This window comes from Doryrhamphus excisus, chromosome 6 (assembly GCF_030265055.1).
Source record: "Doryrhamphus excisus isolate RoL2022-K1 chromosome 6, RoL_Dexc_1.0, whole genome shotgun sequence".
NCBI lineage: Eukaryota > Metazoa > Chordata > Actinopteri > Syngnathiformes > Syngnathidae > Doryrhamphus > Doryrhamphus excisus.
The window spans coordinates 16,847,340-16,863,849 of NC_080471.1; the positions used below are offsets into that span (position 1 = coordinate 16,847,340).

Here is a 16,510-nt window from a genome sequence, read left to right on the forward strand (position 1 = left end):
CTGGTGTTCTTCACAGAGTGGAGAACATGTCCATGCGTCTGGAGGAGGTCAACGAGAGGGAGAACACCATGAAGGCCTCACTGCAAACGGTGGACCTCCGCCTGGCCCAGCTGGAGGAGATCCACGGTCGAATGGCGGTGGCCTTAGAAAAGCTGGCGGGGGTGGACCGTCTAGAGCTGACCAGGACTTATTCCCGCAACTCTTCAGTGTGTGATCCTTCCTCTCTGGTTCGCCAGGGTAGCATAAACAGCGCCGACGGTTACAGTCTGTACCGCTTCCACATGGACATGGAGGAGTTTTCATCCAAGCAAAAGGACACAGAGGAGCCAGTGAAAAGTGTCCTGGAACGACAGAAGAGTCTGCTTCAAGCTTCCAGTACGTGCACTCTTAACGCCAAAGAGAGCGCTCAGACCTTAGAAGTCGGCAGCCTGAGTAGAACAAGACCTAGCTCTTGCGTGGACATCCTTATATCTCCATGTGAACCCAAGCAGGTGTCTGCAGGGTCCAGCCAAGACACCTTAACCAACAAGGACGGCCAAGGAAGCACGTTGATGCTGGATAGAATCGCAGACAAGAACAGATTGAAACCATCCTCCCCTCCAAAAAGGACTAAATCACTGAGGCACTATCCAGCTGAAGACCTCTCAACCTCTCCTTTGACAAAGAAGAGGAGCATGAGCACCATCGTCATCAGCCCCCCCGATGAACCAGAGGAGCCACCTGAAGCCAGCAAAAAACTCCCCTTTGAGACATTTACTTCTCCTAAAAGGACTAAATCGTTACGATACGTCCCCGTCCAGACATCCCCTCTTACAAAGAAAAGGGCCATGAGCAGCATTGTCTACATTCCAGTTGAGGCAGATGATGATGTTCTCCATGCTCAAGACTACACATCGCTTGTGGAGCAGGCCAACAAAACACCCAACCAGTGGCCTGCAAACTTGGAGTATAAAGTCCATCCCAGTGTGGTCGGTCACATTCCTAAAGTGTCCACGGTGCGGACCGCCATCCAACAGTTCCAGAGTTCCACTGATGGTGCAGAGATCACAACAAACGAGGAAAAAGAAGGAACTCCATCCAGAGTTGAGCTCACAGATGAAGACCAGATTAAGATGAAGGTGAAGAGAAACATGTCAGACGGCGCTCAGTATCTGACGGTCGCTGAGGACATGTACATGCCATCGCACAGGTCGCAGAGTTGGAACGCAGCAGATAGGAAAGCAAGAAGCTCAGTGGTGAGCAAGAGAGCATCCAGCAGTGAGAGAAACCTTGTGGATGCGGGCAAGATACAAGCGGACAAGATGGAGGATGGCACACGGGATAAGAAGTGACATTCACAATGTATCCCCAAGGACATTATCTGGATTTTCATAGGTCACGGTTCACACTCATCTCAAGCACCTATTATTTATGTCGTCACTTTGTGGTACCACTTCAAAGCATCTTCCCTAACTGTGTGGACACTGGAAAGGTTCAAATAGGAACATTACAAGAATATGTAGCGTCTGAAGTTATAATTCATTCATTTTCTATGCAGCTTGTCCTCACTCGGGTATGGTGGAGCCAATCCCCTCTGACTTTGAAGTTAAAATATTAGGAAGACATAATATTGTAAGGGAAAGTCATAATGTTACAAGAATAAAGTTGAAATGAGGGAAAAAATGTAATATCGTTCGCAAAAAAGTTTGAATATTACCAAAGAAACTAAAACTAAAATCTTCATATTATAGCAAAATGCAGGGTATTATAAAGATGTAGATGTAAGATGTAATGGTAGAAAAATAACGCTGTAATGTGACAGAAGAGAAAATTCATAATATTATGAAAATAGAGTAGTAATATTATGAGGAAAAATTAGGGAAAAAAATAATGTTATAGGCAAAATATTAAGGCATAAAATTATACATAATGTTATCAAAAAAATAAGAAAATTTAGTCATAATATTGCAGGACTTATTGCACAAGTTGTGATGTAACAAAAAATGATTTTATAATAATTAGATTATCAGAACTCAAGTTAGATAGTGGTGGTCGAGTGGTTAGAGCACAAGTTCGATTCCACCCATCTCTGTGGAGTTTGCATGTTCTACCCGTGCATGCGTGGGTTTTCTCCGGGTACTCCGGTTTCCTCCCACATTCCAAAAACATGCTAGGTTAATTGGCCACTCCAAATTGTCCATAGGTATGAATGTGAGTGTGAATGGTTGTTTGTCTATATGTGCCCTGTGATTGGCTGGCGACCAGTCCAGGGTGTACCCCGCCTCTCGCCCGAAGACTACTGAAGACAACACCCACTGCGACCATGACAGAAAATGAATGAATGAAGTTAGGTAGTAAGTTAGAAAATAAGCTAGAATATTTTTACATAATATTTTAGGGAAAAAGTCATATTGTCAAATATAATGACAACAAAGATACCAAAATAATGTTTTCATGTCACAAAAAAATTATTGTAATATTTAGAAAATAATATGCTCTGTGAATAAAGGTGTAAATGTTACAATAAATTATGAGTGGAAAAACATAATTCCTAAGAAAAAAAATGTATAGCATGACAAATATGCAATTACAGGTGCACACATCTCTTCCTACAGTGCTTGAGCATGACATGCAGTACTGATACAGGTCAAAGAATCCAAACTTTAGGGTGCAACCATGCTTAAGCAAAGTACAGGTTGCCTCAGAATGACTATGTATCTGTTGTTTCTCTAACTAGTGGGGGAGACTTTCATCAACCCACAAAAAATGTCATACATGGGTATAAAGGCCATGCATAAAGCCTGATGGGAGCATCCCTATTAAAGACTACATCGGACTCTGATGAAAAGTCTTCCCGTTCACTCATTCACTTCTTTTAGTTTGCATGTACAAAGAGAGTCCTCCACTTTACAGTTTCCCTGTCTTTTAATGTGAAGAAAACCCTCTGAATGTCAATACTATTGCACCATGACATGAACGTCCAACACACTTACTCAACAATCACTTTCATATACAGACTGTAAACTGTCTTCTCTCTAGGTAGCGTACAATGTGCTTATATTCCATCCAACAGCTTTCATGCAAATACTCACAATGGCATCATCACACTATGAATTCACTGCATCTTATTTCTTAGCTCTGCTCTGTCTTGGCAGTGATGAATAAACGAATTACAAAAAAAGGAGGTTGACTTTATACATATTGTCTATTCTAATGCCGTCAATGTACATGAATTTACACTCACAAATACAATCAATGCAGAGACTTCATATGCGGGTCTCGTCCTCGTGGTCAGTTTGGCACAAGGTATAAAATAGTGCTACAAAGTGTCATTGTTGGACATGTACAATAAGAACACGATGGTTTACTGAGATACTGAATACTGAGGAATAACTGAGGTATTATAGAACACAAAAAAAGGAGACTCCTCTGAGGCCTCAGCTAGCTACAAACTAAGCACGGCTGATCAGCACCGGTTCATGCCTGGTTCCTCGTGGAGCATCTTCAAGTTGGAACGGACTTCTCGTGAACCTGTGGGCTCCAGCCGGCAGCAAGCCCCCGCCCCCATCCGTAACATGACATAAAGGGAAGCAAGGCCCCCCCGCTTCCGTCTCCAAATGAGCAAAGGGGAGTACGCACTTTAGTGAGTCATCTACAGGACGGAACACTTCAAGAACTTGATCCTCTTGGACTTTTTCTCAGTGATCTTGATCGGTTTGCCCGATGTTCCACCATTGTTGTCTGTCTGTTGAGGAAAAAGATCATCACGTTAATGACAAAAACAAACATAAAGCCAGTCAGCAATGAACACTTACTGTCTTTGAGCTGAGATTGTGCAGTATGTCTCTCCCCATGCTATAAAAGGCCTGATAACAATCAAAACAAGATGTTTAATATTTAATAAGTACATTCAAATTGTCAATATTAAAATATTGACCTACCTCCTCTACGTTTAGACTGGTCTTTGCACTGGTTTCCAAAAACTTAACACCATAATCAATAGCCAGCTAAAGACAGAGAATAAATAGCATTGCATTCACACTGGACACTTTCATTGCATTCTCATGTTCTGTTGGCAGAGAGGGACTCACTTTTTCACCTCTGTCTTTGGACACCTGTCGCCTGTCGGCCATGTCACATTTGTTACCCAGGATCATTTTCTCAACATCTGATGAGGCATGCTGGGAGAGTTTACAAAGCCAGAGTTTACATATTCAAGTACATTATAGAGCCTTTAATAACAAACTAAAGAGATCCAATGCAACAGTGGTATCAATATTTCACAACATGAGCATTATTGTGCTTGTAGTTTTCGCTAATATTACAGTGCTTCTGAAATAGTGGGGCAAGACCACCTGGTGGGGTACACACCGAACTGGTCGCCAGCCAATCACAGGGCCCATACAAACAAACTGACAAACCATTCAGACTCACATTCATACCTACAGACAATTTAGAGTCTCCAATCCTTTCGGTTTTCGTGTGAGAAAAACCGGGATTCCGTTGCACTGAATGCCTATAACTGTTGTGGGGAAGAAGGACAAGGTAAGAAAAAAAATCTAAAAATCTACCACTTCCACACAGAAAAAGAGGACAGCTTTTTGTTCACCATGTCATGACTGGTATTTCAATATTTTGTGACTAATAACAGGTCACAGTCAACTACAAAACTGCAATCATTTATGAATTAATATTTTTTATTTAATAAAACGTCATAGAGCGATGAAGTAATGTCCAACCTGGGACAATTGTGGGGACAGGGACAATTGAATATACAAAGCTCACCTCTTCTATATTTCTGATCCAATTTTTTATGTTTTCAAATGACTTTTCACTGGAGATATCATAGACGAGCATAATTCCCTGAAAAGACGACAAACAAATATTTAGAATCCACTCAACCTTCTAGTTAAGTTTACATTGAGTCAGGACTAACCATCGCTCCTCTGTAGTAAGCTGTGGTGATGGTGCGAAACCTCTCCTGGCCTGCAGTATCCCTGAGGGTATTGAACCAATAAGAATAAGTCTCCGAAAACAAATACAATTACATGAAGTAGTATAGCACTCACCAAATTTGAAGTTTGACTCTCTTTCCATCCAGTTCTATTGTCCGAATTTTAAAGTCTATTCCTGCGTTAGAATAAACAAACAGAGGTCAAAAGAGGATACTGCATGCATTAATTACCATATATCATCGAATAGACGCCAAGTTACGTTGTTGCAGTTTTTTCTACTATTAGCATTTTACTTGACATATTACATGTGGAAAATATACTAGTAGTATAAGACTAAAATATGACTCAAATTACATTTTATTATCATGTTATTAACACATATGATACAGCAACATTATTGTGTATTTGTGTATTATAAACTTGTGTATTTATTGATAGGAAAAAATGTGCACATTTGAAATTTTTATGAAAATTTAATAATATGGTAAAAATGTGTCAATGTTGTGTGCAACCATTTGTATGGTCCCAGGGGCTATGTGACTTCAAATTAGTTCCCTCAGGTCTGCCTCTATCCAACCTGACTACATGTTCTCTGGATTTTTTAAAGTCATTATTAGTCCTTATTTTGGTTTACTTTAGGTATTAAATAAATCTAAAAATATACATATATGATGCTTTAATTAAAATATAATATGACATATATTATAATGCATTATCCAGTATATGATTTATATGGCATGTTTTTAAATTATTGGTGGAATGAATTACAATGTGGAAAATATTGTTTATATGAGGAAATACTATATTCAGGCATAAAAAACAAATCAAGACCTTATGTATTATCACATTTGTAAATGTGATATTGTACACTGTTATTACTAGACAGATGGATGGATAGATGGATACATGAAGGACACCATCAGCTCAATACAATGTCTCTCACACTCGTTGTCTTCTACCAATGCATTCTGTGCCCCCTCTCCCAGCCCCCACCCCGCCTTAAAGGTAAATCCCCATATGAAGACAATAGACACAGACATATTGTGATACTGAGTATGTGCATTGTATGTCCATGCTTAATGACAGCTAGCTGGTAACCGGGCGGCTGGCCATATACTTACCTATGGTGGATATGAAGGTGGTATTGAAAGAGTCTTCGCTGAATCTGAACAGAAGACACGTTTTGCCAACACCGCTGTCACCGATAAGCAACAACTTAAAAAGATAATCATATGTCTTCGCCATTGTACACGCAGAATAGAAGGGTCAATAAATGGGCTGTCTTCTTTTGGATCCTCAGCTGTCTGAGGTGGTCTGGGCTGCTGGCAGCGGAACAGTGCGGACAGCAGTGACGTAATGCGTTGCATTGTGGGTCACGTAGTTTTGGAGATGAAAACACTAGTTGTGTTTATTTGGCGTCTTTTACTATAAACAGGCGAGCTGCCCGTGGTGCCTTATAACATTTATATTCATACTAATTAAAAAAAACTACTTATGTGGTGGCTAAGTTGCCATAGTAATATGAGTCTTGTATTGGCATACAATAAACTTCAAGTGCTCATTGTGTGTATTTAAAATTAATAATTAAACCACTAGACCCGTTTATCTGCCAGTTTGACCAGTTTACAATGTTTTTGAAATTATCGTGACAACAGCTCAGTGATACAGCTCCTCCCAGGTACTGCATCCACGAAGACCACGTATACGACGACTGCGAGATGCCTGTAAGTTTACTTTAAAATTACAGTTGTTTTGCTTTTGTATCACTTATTGTAATCCTTTTATGTTCGTGTGCCTTATTAAGTAGTTATCACGCAGAGTGTCGTCGTGTGAGTCGCGTTAAAATATCTCAATGTGTATATCTACAGCAAGCACATGGTGTCGTGTTTATACTAGCTAGCAGTGGCAATAGCCTGGCCAAGCAGTGGGGGTCGTCTATTTGCTGGAATGAGTACGAGCATTGTGGGACGCAAGGATTTGCTCCAGGAAGCAGTCTACCCCCACACACGACTATACTGCCTTACTTAACTTCGCCTTCTTTAACTTTCAAGTCATGGGGTTATTTCAGGCTGTTTATTTCACATCGATGTGAAATAACTGTTGTCATGCTTCTCGTGTTTTAGGGGCTTCAAACGAACGCGTCATGTTTATATTCTCATTCGTCAGATTATTGTTCGTCTTTTTTGATACTTCACTTTGCACCTTGTTACAATCGAATTGTTCAAAATAAATGTTTAGCCCTTCCAACTACATGAGATTTCGCCGTCATTAAAATAAAATAAACCCGTTGCTTTGGCCAGATTCCATCCCTTTTGGCTTTTATGAGTCTTTTAAATTGTAAACATCGACAATTATGTGCCCACACTATGCATTTGGCAGCGGCATCCTCACTGATTTCTAATCTATTAAATTAGTTGGCCAAAGACCTCCTCCATCCTTCTATTGAAGTCGAGAGAAGACAGCACAAAAAGAAAAGGCTTGTTCAGAGTCCTAACTCCTATTTCATGGATGTGAAGTGCCCAGGTAAGGATGGCAAAGTGCCATTTTGTCATGTTAATCACGTAGTAAGTTGTGTACTATTTGTTGTGTCGTCACAGGCTGCTACAAGATCACTACTGTGTTCAGCCATGCCCAGACAGTGGTTCTGTGTGTGGGATGCTCCACAGTGCTATGTCAGCCTAAAGGAGGAAAGGCAAGACTTACAGAAGGTACCACTTCGACTGCAATACAACACACACAAGTAACACCTGCATCTGAGCCTGACAATATTCTTTTTTTCTTATTTTGCCTTTTCAGGTTGCTCTTTCAGGAGGAAGCAGCACTAAAAATGGGCAAATTGTTAAATCGCTGGATGAGGGATGTCACTTTGCAGATGACACAAAAATGATATTTCCAAGTCAATAAAATATATGAAAAGTTTAAGCATACTGGGACTTTTATTGAAAGTATAACTTTTGTTTTTTCTATGACTAAAATGACCTTCACAGAAAGCATACAGGAAGACATTTTCAGCTTCTCAACAATATGTCTGTATGGGGTGGGGCACACGTAAAAGAATTGTAGCATCTACTTATTTTAACAGGAGCACAAACATTTTATAATGAGCATTAAATATGAAAAGACTTTCACAAAGCAATACATTTCCAATCACTTGATACAGTGTATTGTGAAATAGTGGGAAATGCCACTTTTTGCCACCGCTCTGATGGGTTCCAGACCATAGTAATATGGTATAGCAATAGTGGGGTTGGGCTCCACCATATCCATACTTGTGTAATTTGTGAATAAGGCAGAGCAGGGTTTCCAAAGCTGAACTGAACTGTACCTGAAAATGAAAATTAATCTTGTTTCCATCATAAAGGCTCCTTTCAACAACCTTGAAGGTATTGGTCAAACTAGGGCTGGGTGTGACAAGACTAGAGTTATTGCGTCTGACACTGCACCCCGCTTCTGGGACTATCCTCATCTTCTTCGTACGCCTCTCTGCTGTAGTTCTGTTGTTGTGTCCGCTCGTCCACCTCGCAGAGTTCCACCTCCTCTGTGTCGTCGGTGATCAGCACATCCTCCCTAGGAGGAAGCAGCCTTTCCAGTTGGTACATGAGATGCTCTGGGAGCCAGTGTTTTTCTGGGAACTCCACCTACACAGTGAAGCATTATTGTAAGTGCGCCTCACTCTGACAAGCAGAAACTATTTCCAGTCTTACCTCAAACTGGATGATTAGTTGGCCCTTTTCATAAGGGCTCTTGTATATTGGCATGCCTTCGTTCTGCACCAGCTTAGTTTCATTGTTCTTTATAACTTCCCCTTAAAAATGACAAACAATAGACCTTAATGACAGCACAAGAGGATCAGTCTTGCCAATGTGTGCAATGTACATGTGTTGCGCTTACCTGGTTGTGAGCTGACAAGGAGTGTTCTGTTGTCCAGAGTGTTAACAGCCTTCCTGAATCCACACAGGGACTCCACAAGTTTAACATTCATCTTCATTATCAGATTGTCTTCACTTCGTTTAAAAACACTATGATTCTTCTGATCCAGCACGATGATGACATCGCCAGGCTCCAGGTCTGGTTCCTGGTCACCTTCTCCGTGAAATGTAATTTTCTGACCATCTTTCATACCTGGAAGCCAAACATCATCAACTTAGTGGCTATTCACTACCACTCATGTTTAACCGAACAGAGAATGAGTGTCATTACACCTTTGTCAATGTGGACTTCAAGAATTTTCTTCTTGCGCTCTACTTTTTGTCCATTGCAGTTCTTGCAGCGGTCCTTTGCGCTAAACGACTCGCCCTGACCATGGCAATCTCCACACATGCTTTGAATCTGCTGAATCATGCCTGGTCCTATCTGTTGCACCTTGATCTGCACTCCTCTTCCTTTACAGCTGGTACATTTCTCCAAGGCACCTTTTTTACCACCGTAACCTGGAATAAACACACTAAGCATTGGAATGAAAAGGAATTTAAAAGGAGGATTAGCTATGTAAAAAGCAACACATACCATCACACTTTTCACATATGACATTTTTCTGGAGTGCGAGCTTCCTTGTGCTGCCGTTGTACATGTCCTCAAGTGAAACACTCAGCTGGTGGACAATGTTCTTGCCTAGAAAATCATCACTTAGTCAACATTTGCCTGCCAGGGGTTATTTAAAGGTGTTAAATTTGTACCAACCTCTCCTTTCTCTCTGCATCCTTCCGCCACCGCCGCCAAAGAACATGTTGAAAATGTCCATGGGGGATGATCCTCCTCCCATGCCACCATCTTTAATTGCTTGTTCCCCTCCTTGATCATACAGATCCCGCTTTTTGGGGTCCGAAAGCACATCATACGCTTGGGATATGAGCTTAAACTGTGGACAGAAGGAAATATTAAATGCTACAATCTGCAATGCAGTCTGTTCTAAAATATGATATGATAAAATATGATAGCTAAATGTTTATACTAAAAACATTTCAACAGATTTCTGATAAAGACATTTATAATGCACCAATTGCTATCACATGTAATTACCATACTCCCTCAATCACTAGCCTCATGCTTCAATTAACCAACAGATGCTGATGGAAAACAGTCTAAAAAGGACAGGTTGTCTTATCTTAAGTCAGGGGTGCCCATTACGTTGATTGATTTTATGAGCCACCCACATTATATGTTACTTGGTAGATAAAACATACATAGACAGTTAGCCGACTTTAAAGTTTGTGTTCATTTTTCGACCCTTTGTATCGAGTTGTGGACTCCCAATGTGCCCATTGCTGAAACCCTTTTGCTAGGTTGCCTTGACTTTGGCTGCATTGTATATTGCATAATCAATTTCATTTCCTGTATAACTGTAATGTTTGATAGCCACATGTAATGTTTGATAGCAAATACCAACTTATCATGGCTTCTAGTACAGTTGAACAAAACAGAATATTTGACATTGCACATAACTTCCAGGTTACCAGCGACCCTCGTTAAGATAAGCGGCATAGAAAATGGATGGATGGATGGTATCTGCAGCATAAAACCCTGATGGGAACATCCTAAATATTGGAGCAACCCAGATGTTTTGTGTTATGTACATAGATGTCCGACATGTTTGGATAACAGGCTAACAGACGTGGCTCATGGATTGGAAATCTCCACTGGAAATATCCACATGAATAGGTGCTGGTATCTATACCCAATATCGAATCCACCCCATCCCTATGTAATCCAACAGGTGCTGCCAAACAACTTAAATTGGCCATTTTTCCCTCAATTGGTCTTGTAAACATCTTCCACCCAAAGTCAGCTGGGGTGGATAGGCTAATGAAGGCCAGCGGCACTGAAAATGTACAGATATCATTATTTTAACTATAACTCTATTAGCATAAAAAGAGCTATATTTGCACAAATAACTGCCTCGCCCATATGAATGCCTAGTACTCTAGTAAAAACTACCCTCCCTGACACTACATGAGGAAATGCAGCATTTTGAAAGGCAAACTATGAAAGATGAATTGCATAGTCTCCTGTGATTATATCCTGTGGTATTTCAGGCAGTGGCAAAGAGCTAACAACCTAGCCTGTCGCTAGAGCTTTCCAGAGAGTTCCTGTCTGTCAAGTGTAACTCTAGAAGGAGGCGTTTCTACACGGCCCATAGATAAATATCTATATTTAGCGTTAACTCACCTTCTCTCCCTCATTGGGGTTCTTATCCGGGTGATATTTCAAGGCGAGTTTTCTGTAGGCTTTCTTTATTTCGTCGGCAGATGCTTTGGGACCGACACCCAGAAGGTCGTAGTAGCCTGTTTCGCGAACCATGATGACAAGCTAAATGAAAAAAAATTAGCTCTCTTAATAGGTTTGCGGATTGTGAGTGGCCACCGTGTTAAGTTGGTAAAGGCGACGTTGGTTACGCTAGCAACGAACAGGCTTGTGAAAACAAAGCCAGAAAGAAAACATCACCAATAACACACATAACATACATAATAATAAAATACAGACAATACGAAAAAAGTGGAATGTTAGTGGCATTATCCTCACATTAAAATACTCGATGGTAACAGGCAGATAGTCCCATTCATTTTCAAGATCTAATAATCGTTGTGATACATTAATTCGTTTCCTCAAAATAGTTTTATTGAACAGTCTACTTACTCGTTGGCAATTTTCCTCTCCAATAAAAGGTAAGTTTTAGTCTGAATTAAGACGGTTTCGGAGAAGATGCCCAGCTCTTATAGCTGCTGTTCCTCCGCGTGGAACTTTCTGGAGAGACTCTGTCAAACCGGAAGTTTCGTTAGCAGGAAGCGTGAGCACAGGCAAATAAGGTTGGGGAAGTGGTACGGAAGCCCCGAAGGGACAAGAGAGGCCACTGTAAAGAAACCGCACAAAAAATTAAATAACATTGTATTTCCAGTCAAAATAAGACAACTTATGTGTCCAGTTATTGGCTGGCTGACAAAAGACAGCTGGGATAGGTCCCAGCATAGCCTAATGAGGCTAAGAGGTATAGAAAGTTGGATGGTAAGATTGATGGAAAATATGACAACTCCGTTTAATGTCATTAGGCCACAAGTAAGCTGAGTCTGTGGGCAACACACAGGTTGCACCCTGGTCAACAATGAATCACAGGGCACATATTCACAACCATTTTTACTCACATTTAGGGTGAAAGTGTTACTTTATTAAAGAGTATTTAAATCTCCCTGACACTCCTGACTAAAATATGAGCTCATGCTATGTTGCTTTTTTTAGGGAAGACTTCGTGGAGGTAGGTTGGAATGTTTGTGATGACCCAAAAAGGCCAGTCTGCAGTACAGAATCTACAACAGCAGCCCGAATAGGACACATTTCCACTTCAATATAACTCTTTATTTTTGTGGAGATATTGTACATGGAACTTGTGCATGAGCATAAGGCAAACAGAAATACAAATATACACTAGATCTAAGAGAAACAAAATGTTTCCCCCAAACCTAAACCTGGTGTCATGCTATTATTTGTTAATAGCACTGAAATGACACAATACAATACCAAGCCATTTCTGATGTCATGGTAGTATTTTTAAAGCAAGTAGTTTTAATTGTGTACATTCAAAGCTGCTAATATCATGATAAGTGGGTGAAAAGTCCCCCATTTCTTGACCATGTACATGTGACATTAAAATATGGATAGCAGCGTGAATTGGACTACAGTTATAAGACATAATATATAGACAATAGTTGTTTTCCATACAGATACAGTAAATAGAGTAAGACCAATAGTACCATACAAATGGCCAGCAAGTGGAATAAAATGCATATTGCATAAAAAGTAACAGTTGGTTTAAAGAGAACTCTTAAGTGCAAATAAAAAGCAGACATTCAGGATCACAAATCCTAAGACTGGTTTAAATATTTTTTGGTCAATAATATGCAGATACATGTGATCCCGCCATACCCCCAAAAAACAATAAAGAGGCCCTTCTACTCAATATCTCGCACTCGTTGACAAATTGCTTCTGTGAATTCTGAGCACTTTGAAGATCCTCCGAGGTCTCCGGTTAAAACCTTGAAGAAAAGGAAAGACATTACAAATCAGATATGTGATATCTATTAAAAAAACCTCCAACCTTTTTGTCTCGAATGGTGTCAAAGCAGGCCGTTTCGATCCTCTTTGCATGGTCGTGCAGGCCCATGTGGCGTAGCATCATGACTGCACTGAGCAGCAAGGCGGTGGGGTTAGCCAAGTCCTTTCCTGCTATATCTGGGGCTGTTCCATGAACCTGAGAGAAAAAAAGCAATATCCAGCAATAGTCATCAGCTTGTTTTGAAATGTTATAAAACCAGATTTTGTAAGCCACGGTATTGACAGCATTAGTGCAATAATATTGTCCGACATACAGACTCAAAAATGGCAACACCATTGGCACCAATGTTTCCACTGGGGGTCACTCCAAGTCCTCCAATAAGTCCAGCACAAAGATCACTAAGGGGAAAAACATACGTAAAGAGTATATTTCTCGACACATTTTTTCCTTTATATAAAATGTGCATTTTGAGACCGTTTCTTTCACACTTTTTCTCAGTCCAAACGCAAATTTTTGATCATAGGCACCAAAGTAAAGACATTGCAGTGATGTAATGGACATCCAGTCCAGTCCTGTACTAATGACAGCCGCTAGAGGGCACTTGACATTTTCAAACAGCATTATGGTTGTTTTTTTAAAACACTTTTGTAAACAGTTATTATTATTAACACACCTAATTTCTCATTGATGACACATTTGCAAATTGCTATTTTTTAATGTGTCATGCAGATGCACATCTACATTTGATTAGTGCACCAACAATATTTCATATCAAGTTAAGAACATGTACTCACCTCAGGATGTCTCCATACAAATTCGGCATAACCAGAATATCAAACTGTGTCGGATCCTGCACCATCTGTAAAAACAACAAAGAAACCATGGCTTTGGTTGGTTGTTTTCACTACATGAACACAGTAGCTAGTTCTTAGGGTCTTACATTGAGGCACACTGTATCCAAGTACATCTCTGTGAATTTAATATCTTTATGCTTTTCGGCAGCCTCTCTGCATTTTCGAAGGAAGAGCCCATCTGACATGCGCCTGAAAGATAGCACCCACTTGATTAGCGCAAATGAAACACTTGAAAGACATTTGTACCGAGTGGCCCTTACATAATGTTGGCCTTATGAACGGCAGTTACACTGGTCCTCTTATTGTTTCTGGCATATTCAAATGCATACTCTGCAATGCGTTGGCTGGCTCGCTCCGTAATGAGCTTAATACTCTGCACAACTCCATCGACAATCTGTAAATATACACACAAGAAACAATACAGTGATGAGAAATGGGGTAAATATTGCAGAGGTGATTTAACAAACAAAGTGAATTTACCACATGTTCAATGCCACTGTATTCTCCCTCTGTGTTCTCCCTGATGGTGACTAGATTCACATCCGTATAGGGCGTCTTGTAGCCCTCTATAGAAACACAAGGGCGTACATTGGCGTAGAGGTCAAATGTTTTCCTCAGCAGGAGGTTCATGGATGGATGACCTGCAGCGATTGGTGTCTTCAAAGGACCTGTTGATGAAGTAGTTGGAGTTTTCAAGGATGGAAAAACTGCACTGCCTCATACTGAAGCAGGGATTTTCAAACTGTGAGGTGGGCCTCTACTGGGAAGAGCTGGAAGGCTTCAGGCGCAGCAAGTTGATAAAAATAAAGAAAAACATTTTTTTAAACCTGCTAAGGTACTTTCAGTTATGACAAAGCCAAAATGAATCAATTCTTAGCTCTTACTGTGAGAGAGTGAACACTGTCTGGGGTGAGCAGCAAATTCCCAAAAATATGCTGCAGAAAATCATTTTTTTCAGGAAGTAGTGGAGGCCCCAACTGCATTATAATTTCTGAGGGGACGCTTACTGTACCACACTTTGAAAAATTTACTATAATCACAATGTTATGGTTACCTTTCAGGCCCATTTTGTTCCTGTCCATTGATTCTTTCGCATCTGCAGGAATCACCCACTTCCCTCCAGGTCCTTTGATGGCTGTAACGTTTCTTTCCTCCCACTGAATAGGTGCCTATAATAAAACACAATAACTGTAAGCTAAGTTAAAATGATTATTACCTGCTTTTGTAATACAAACTTTTGCTTCTTCAAATATCTTCATGACAGCGGTGGAGATCTCTGGTCCAATTCCATCACCAGGGATCAAAGTGACTGTATGCATCTGTAAGAGAGAATAAAATTAATCCCAATTTTAAAAAATAACATTTCATGTGAAACAAACATACGTCACGTGAAAATCTTCTGGTGTCTTTCTTCAAGGCTGCTGCCACCCTCGGCACCTGCCAAGCAAATTAACAACAACATTTTAATTAGCTATTTAGTCGTTAAGTATAAAACTAGACTTACACTCTATCAAAACACATAAAGGGTTATTCCATATGTAAGGTATATTTTTCAATAAAAGATGGCCGACATGCCTAACCTACAGTATGTACTGTTGTTGGCATTACTAGCAATGGGAAACTAATACCTCTAACTCTCTTTCTTCCAAACAACAAGAATAATACACTGCTTTAAAACACAACTAAGCTTAACTTACTTCCTTTGCCTTGATTTTATCCTGGCCATTGCTCGATAAACTCCACTTTCTTAGTAGATTAACAATCTGTAGGTGAGGAACATTTCATGGACAGTTGTAGCCTGATAGGGAAGTAGTCACCTTAAACAATTATACTTTGGCTATATGGCATTACAAAAAAATACATAACGGTATTACAATAGTTAATTTGGAGTATAAACAAGATTCGTGTTGCTATAGTAACCTACTCTACTGCAAGGGCGTGCCTAGCAAAAGTGGCTAGGTAGTGACTGTATCTTTCCTAAGGAATTTGACAGCGTGACAACAAGCTAAGGGACACTGATGTGTCATTTACTATTAAAGGTTGTGCATATGATATAGTAATTATTGAAAAGTTAGCCATTTTCCTGTACTTACCGCTGACCTCCAAGCATTCCCTGCCATTCTTAGCTAGCAACCAAGGTCGAGTTAACCACAGCAGCAGCGCTTAGTAGTCAAGCCAACCGTAAACACCAAGTGGATATCCGTTCTAATTTAGTTTTCAAAATAAAGTGCTATATAATTTCACATGTACAAACGCAATATGTCGTTAATGTTAAGGCATTGATATATAAATACAATGTCGATTTTTATCGCAGGTCATCGTCTTGAAAGCAGTGACTTTAGTCTATAGGAGGTAATATATGTGTATTTTGAAAAGTCCCCAACTTCCGATGCTCCTTCGCACTATAGGAAGCGAAATCTGGTGTATTTCCTTGAAAACACATCATAGCTTATAATTGCCGGACAAATCGAGCATACAGTTACATACAGGTACTCAGTTAGTCTTTTGAACAAAGAAAAAAACGAAAAAAGTTTAAGTTAAAAACAAACAACCATTCACACTCACATTCATACCTATGGACAATTTGGAGTCGCCAATTAACCTAATGTTTTTGGAATGTGGAAGGAAATCAGAGTACCCAGAGAAAAATGAACTTCTTGCTTCTGACCTAAATGGTC

At 40.1% G+C, this 16,510-nt stretch overlaps 5 protein-coding genes across 9 annotated transcripts in view; 2 read left to right on the top strand and 3 right to left on the bottom strand.

The window, feature by feature from the left end:
• LOC131130796 (transient receptor potential cation channel subfamily M member 1-like) overlaps positions 1 to 3,168 on the top strand; it is a 30,297-nt gene extending 27,129 nt beyond the window's left edge. For 2 of the 4 annotated variants that reach the window (XM_058074792.1, XM_058074793.1), the window contains one exon: positions 17 to 3,168. In XM_058074792.1, coding sequence (XP_057930775.1) covers positions 17 to 1,331 — 1,315 coding nt within the window. In that variant the 3' untranslated portion in view covers positions 1,332 to 3,168. The remainder of the gene's footprint in view (positions 1 to 16) is intronic. The other 2 variants (XM_058074795.1, XM_058074794.1) reach the window with 1 other exon arrangement.
• LOC131130798 (ras-related protein Rab-8B-like) lies at positions 2,895 to 6,947 on the bottom strand. The gene is made up of 8 exons (XM_058074797.1): positions 6,056 to 6,947; positions 5,049 to 5,109; positions 4,916 to 4,976; positions 4,765 to 4,842; positions 4,071 to 4,160; positions 3,921 to 3,986; positions 3,795 to 3,845; positions 2,895 to 3,724 (listed from the first exon to the last, which is right to left on the bottom strand). The coding sequence occupies exons 1-8, from the start codon at positions 6,177 to 6,179 to the stop codon at positions 3,632 to 3,634; spliced, it is 624 nt and encodes a 207-aa protein (XP_057930780.1). The 5' UTR covers positions 6,180 to 6,947; the 3' UTR covers positions 2,895 to 3,631.
• Positions 6,379 to 7,859, top strand: rps27l (ribosomal protein S27 like). The gene is made up of 4 exons (XM_058074798.1): positions 6,379 to 6,658; positions 7,349 to 7,457; positions 7,532 to 7,642; positions 7,731 to 7,859. Exons 1-4 carry the CDS (start codon positions 6,653 to 6,655, stop codon positions 7,757 to 7,759), a joined length of 255 nt encoding a protein of 84 aa, XP_057930781.1. The 5' UTR covers positions 6,379 to 6,652; the 3' UTR covers positions 7,760 to 7,859.
• On the bottom strand, positions 7,852 to 11,727 carry dnaja (DnaJ heat shock protein family (Hsp40) member A). The gene is made up of 8 exons (XM_058074796.1): positions 11,568 to 11,727; positions 11,100 to 11,240; positions 9,615 to 9,792; positions 9,441 to 9,545; positions 9,137 to 9,364; positions 8,826 to 9,056; positions 8,639 to 8,739; positions 7,852 to 8,572 (listed from the first exon to the last, which is right to left on the bottom strand). The coding sequence occupies exons 2-8, from the start codon at positions 11,229 to 11,231 to the stop codon at positions 8,357 to 8,359; spliced, it is 1,191 nt and encodes a 396-aa protein (XP_057930779.1). The 5' UTR covers positions 11,232 to 11,240; positions 11,568 to 11,727; the 3' UTR covers positions 7,852 to 8,356.
• A 539-nt stretch (positions 11,728 to 12,266) lies between these two features.
• On the bottom strand, positions 12,267 to 16,012 carry idh3a (isocitrate dehydrogenase (NAD(+)) 3 catalytic subunit alpha). 2 transcript variants are annotated; one of them, XM_058076259.1, is made up of 12 exons: positions 15,926 to 16,012; positions 15,530 to 15,595; positions 15,216 to 15,269; positions 15,068 to 15,151; positions 14,887 to 15,001; positions 14,313 to 14,500; positions 14,093 to 14,226; positions 13,919 to 14,021; positions 13,773 to 13,837; positions 13,292 to 13,376; positions 13,021 to 13,173; positions 12,267 to 12,958 (listed from the first exon to the last, which is right to left on the bottom strand). In XM_058076259.1, the coding sequence occupies exons 1-12, from the start codon at positions 15,950 to 15,952 to the stop codon at positions 12,875 to 12,877; spliced, it is 1,158 nt and encodes a 385-aa protein (XP_057932242.1). In that variant the 5' UTR covers positions 15,953 to 16,012; the 3' UTR covers positions 12,267 to 12,874. The 2 variants fall into 2 exon arrangements, with proteins under 2 accessions (XP_057932242.1, XP_057932243.1); XM_058076260.1 differs by lacking the exon at positions 15,530 to 15,595.
• Positions 16,013 to 16,510: the final 498 nt, after the last annotated feature.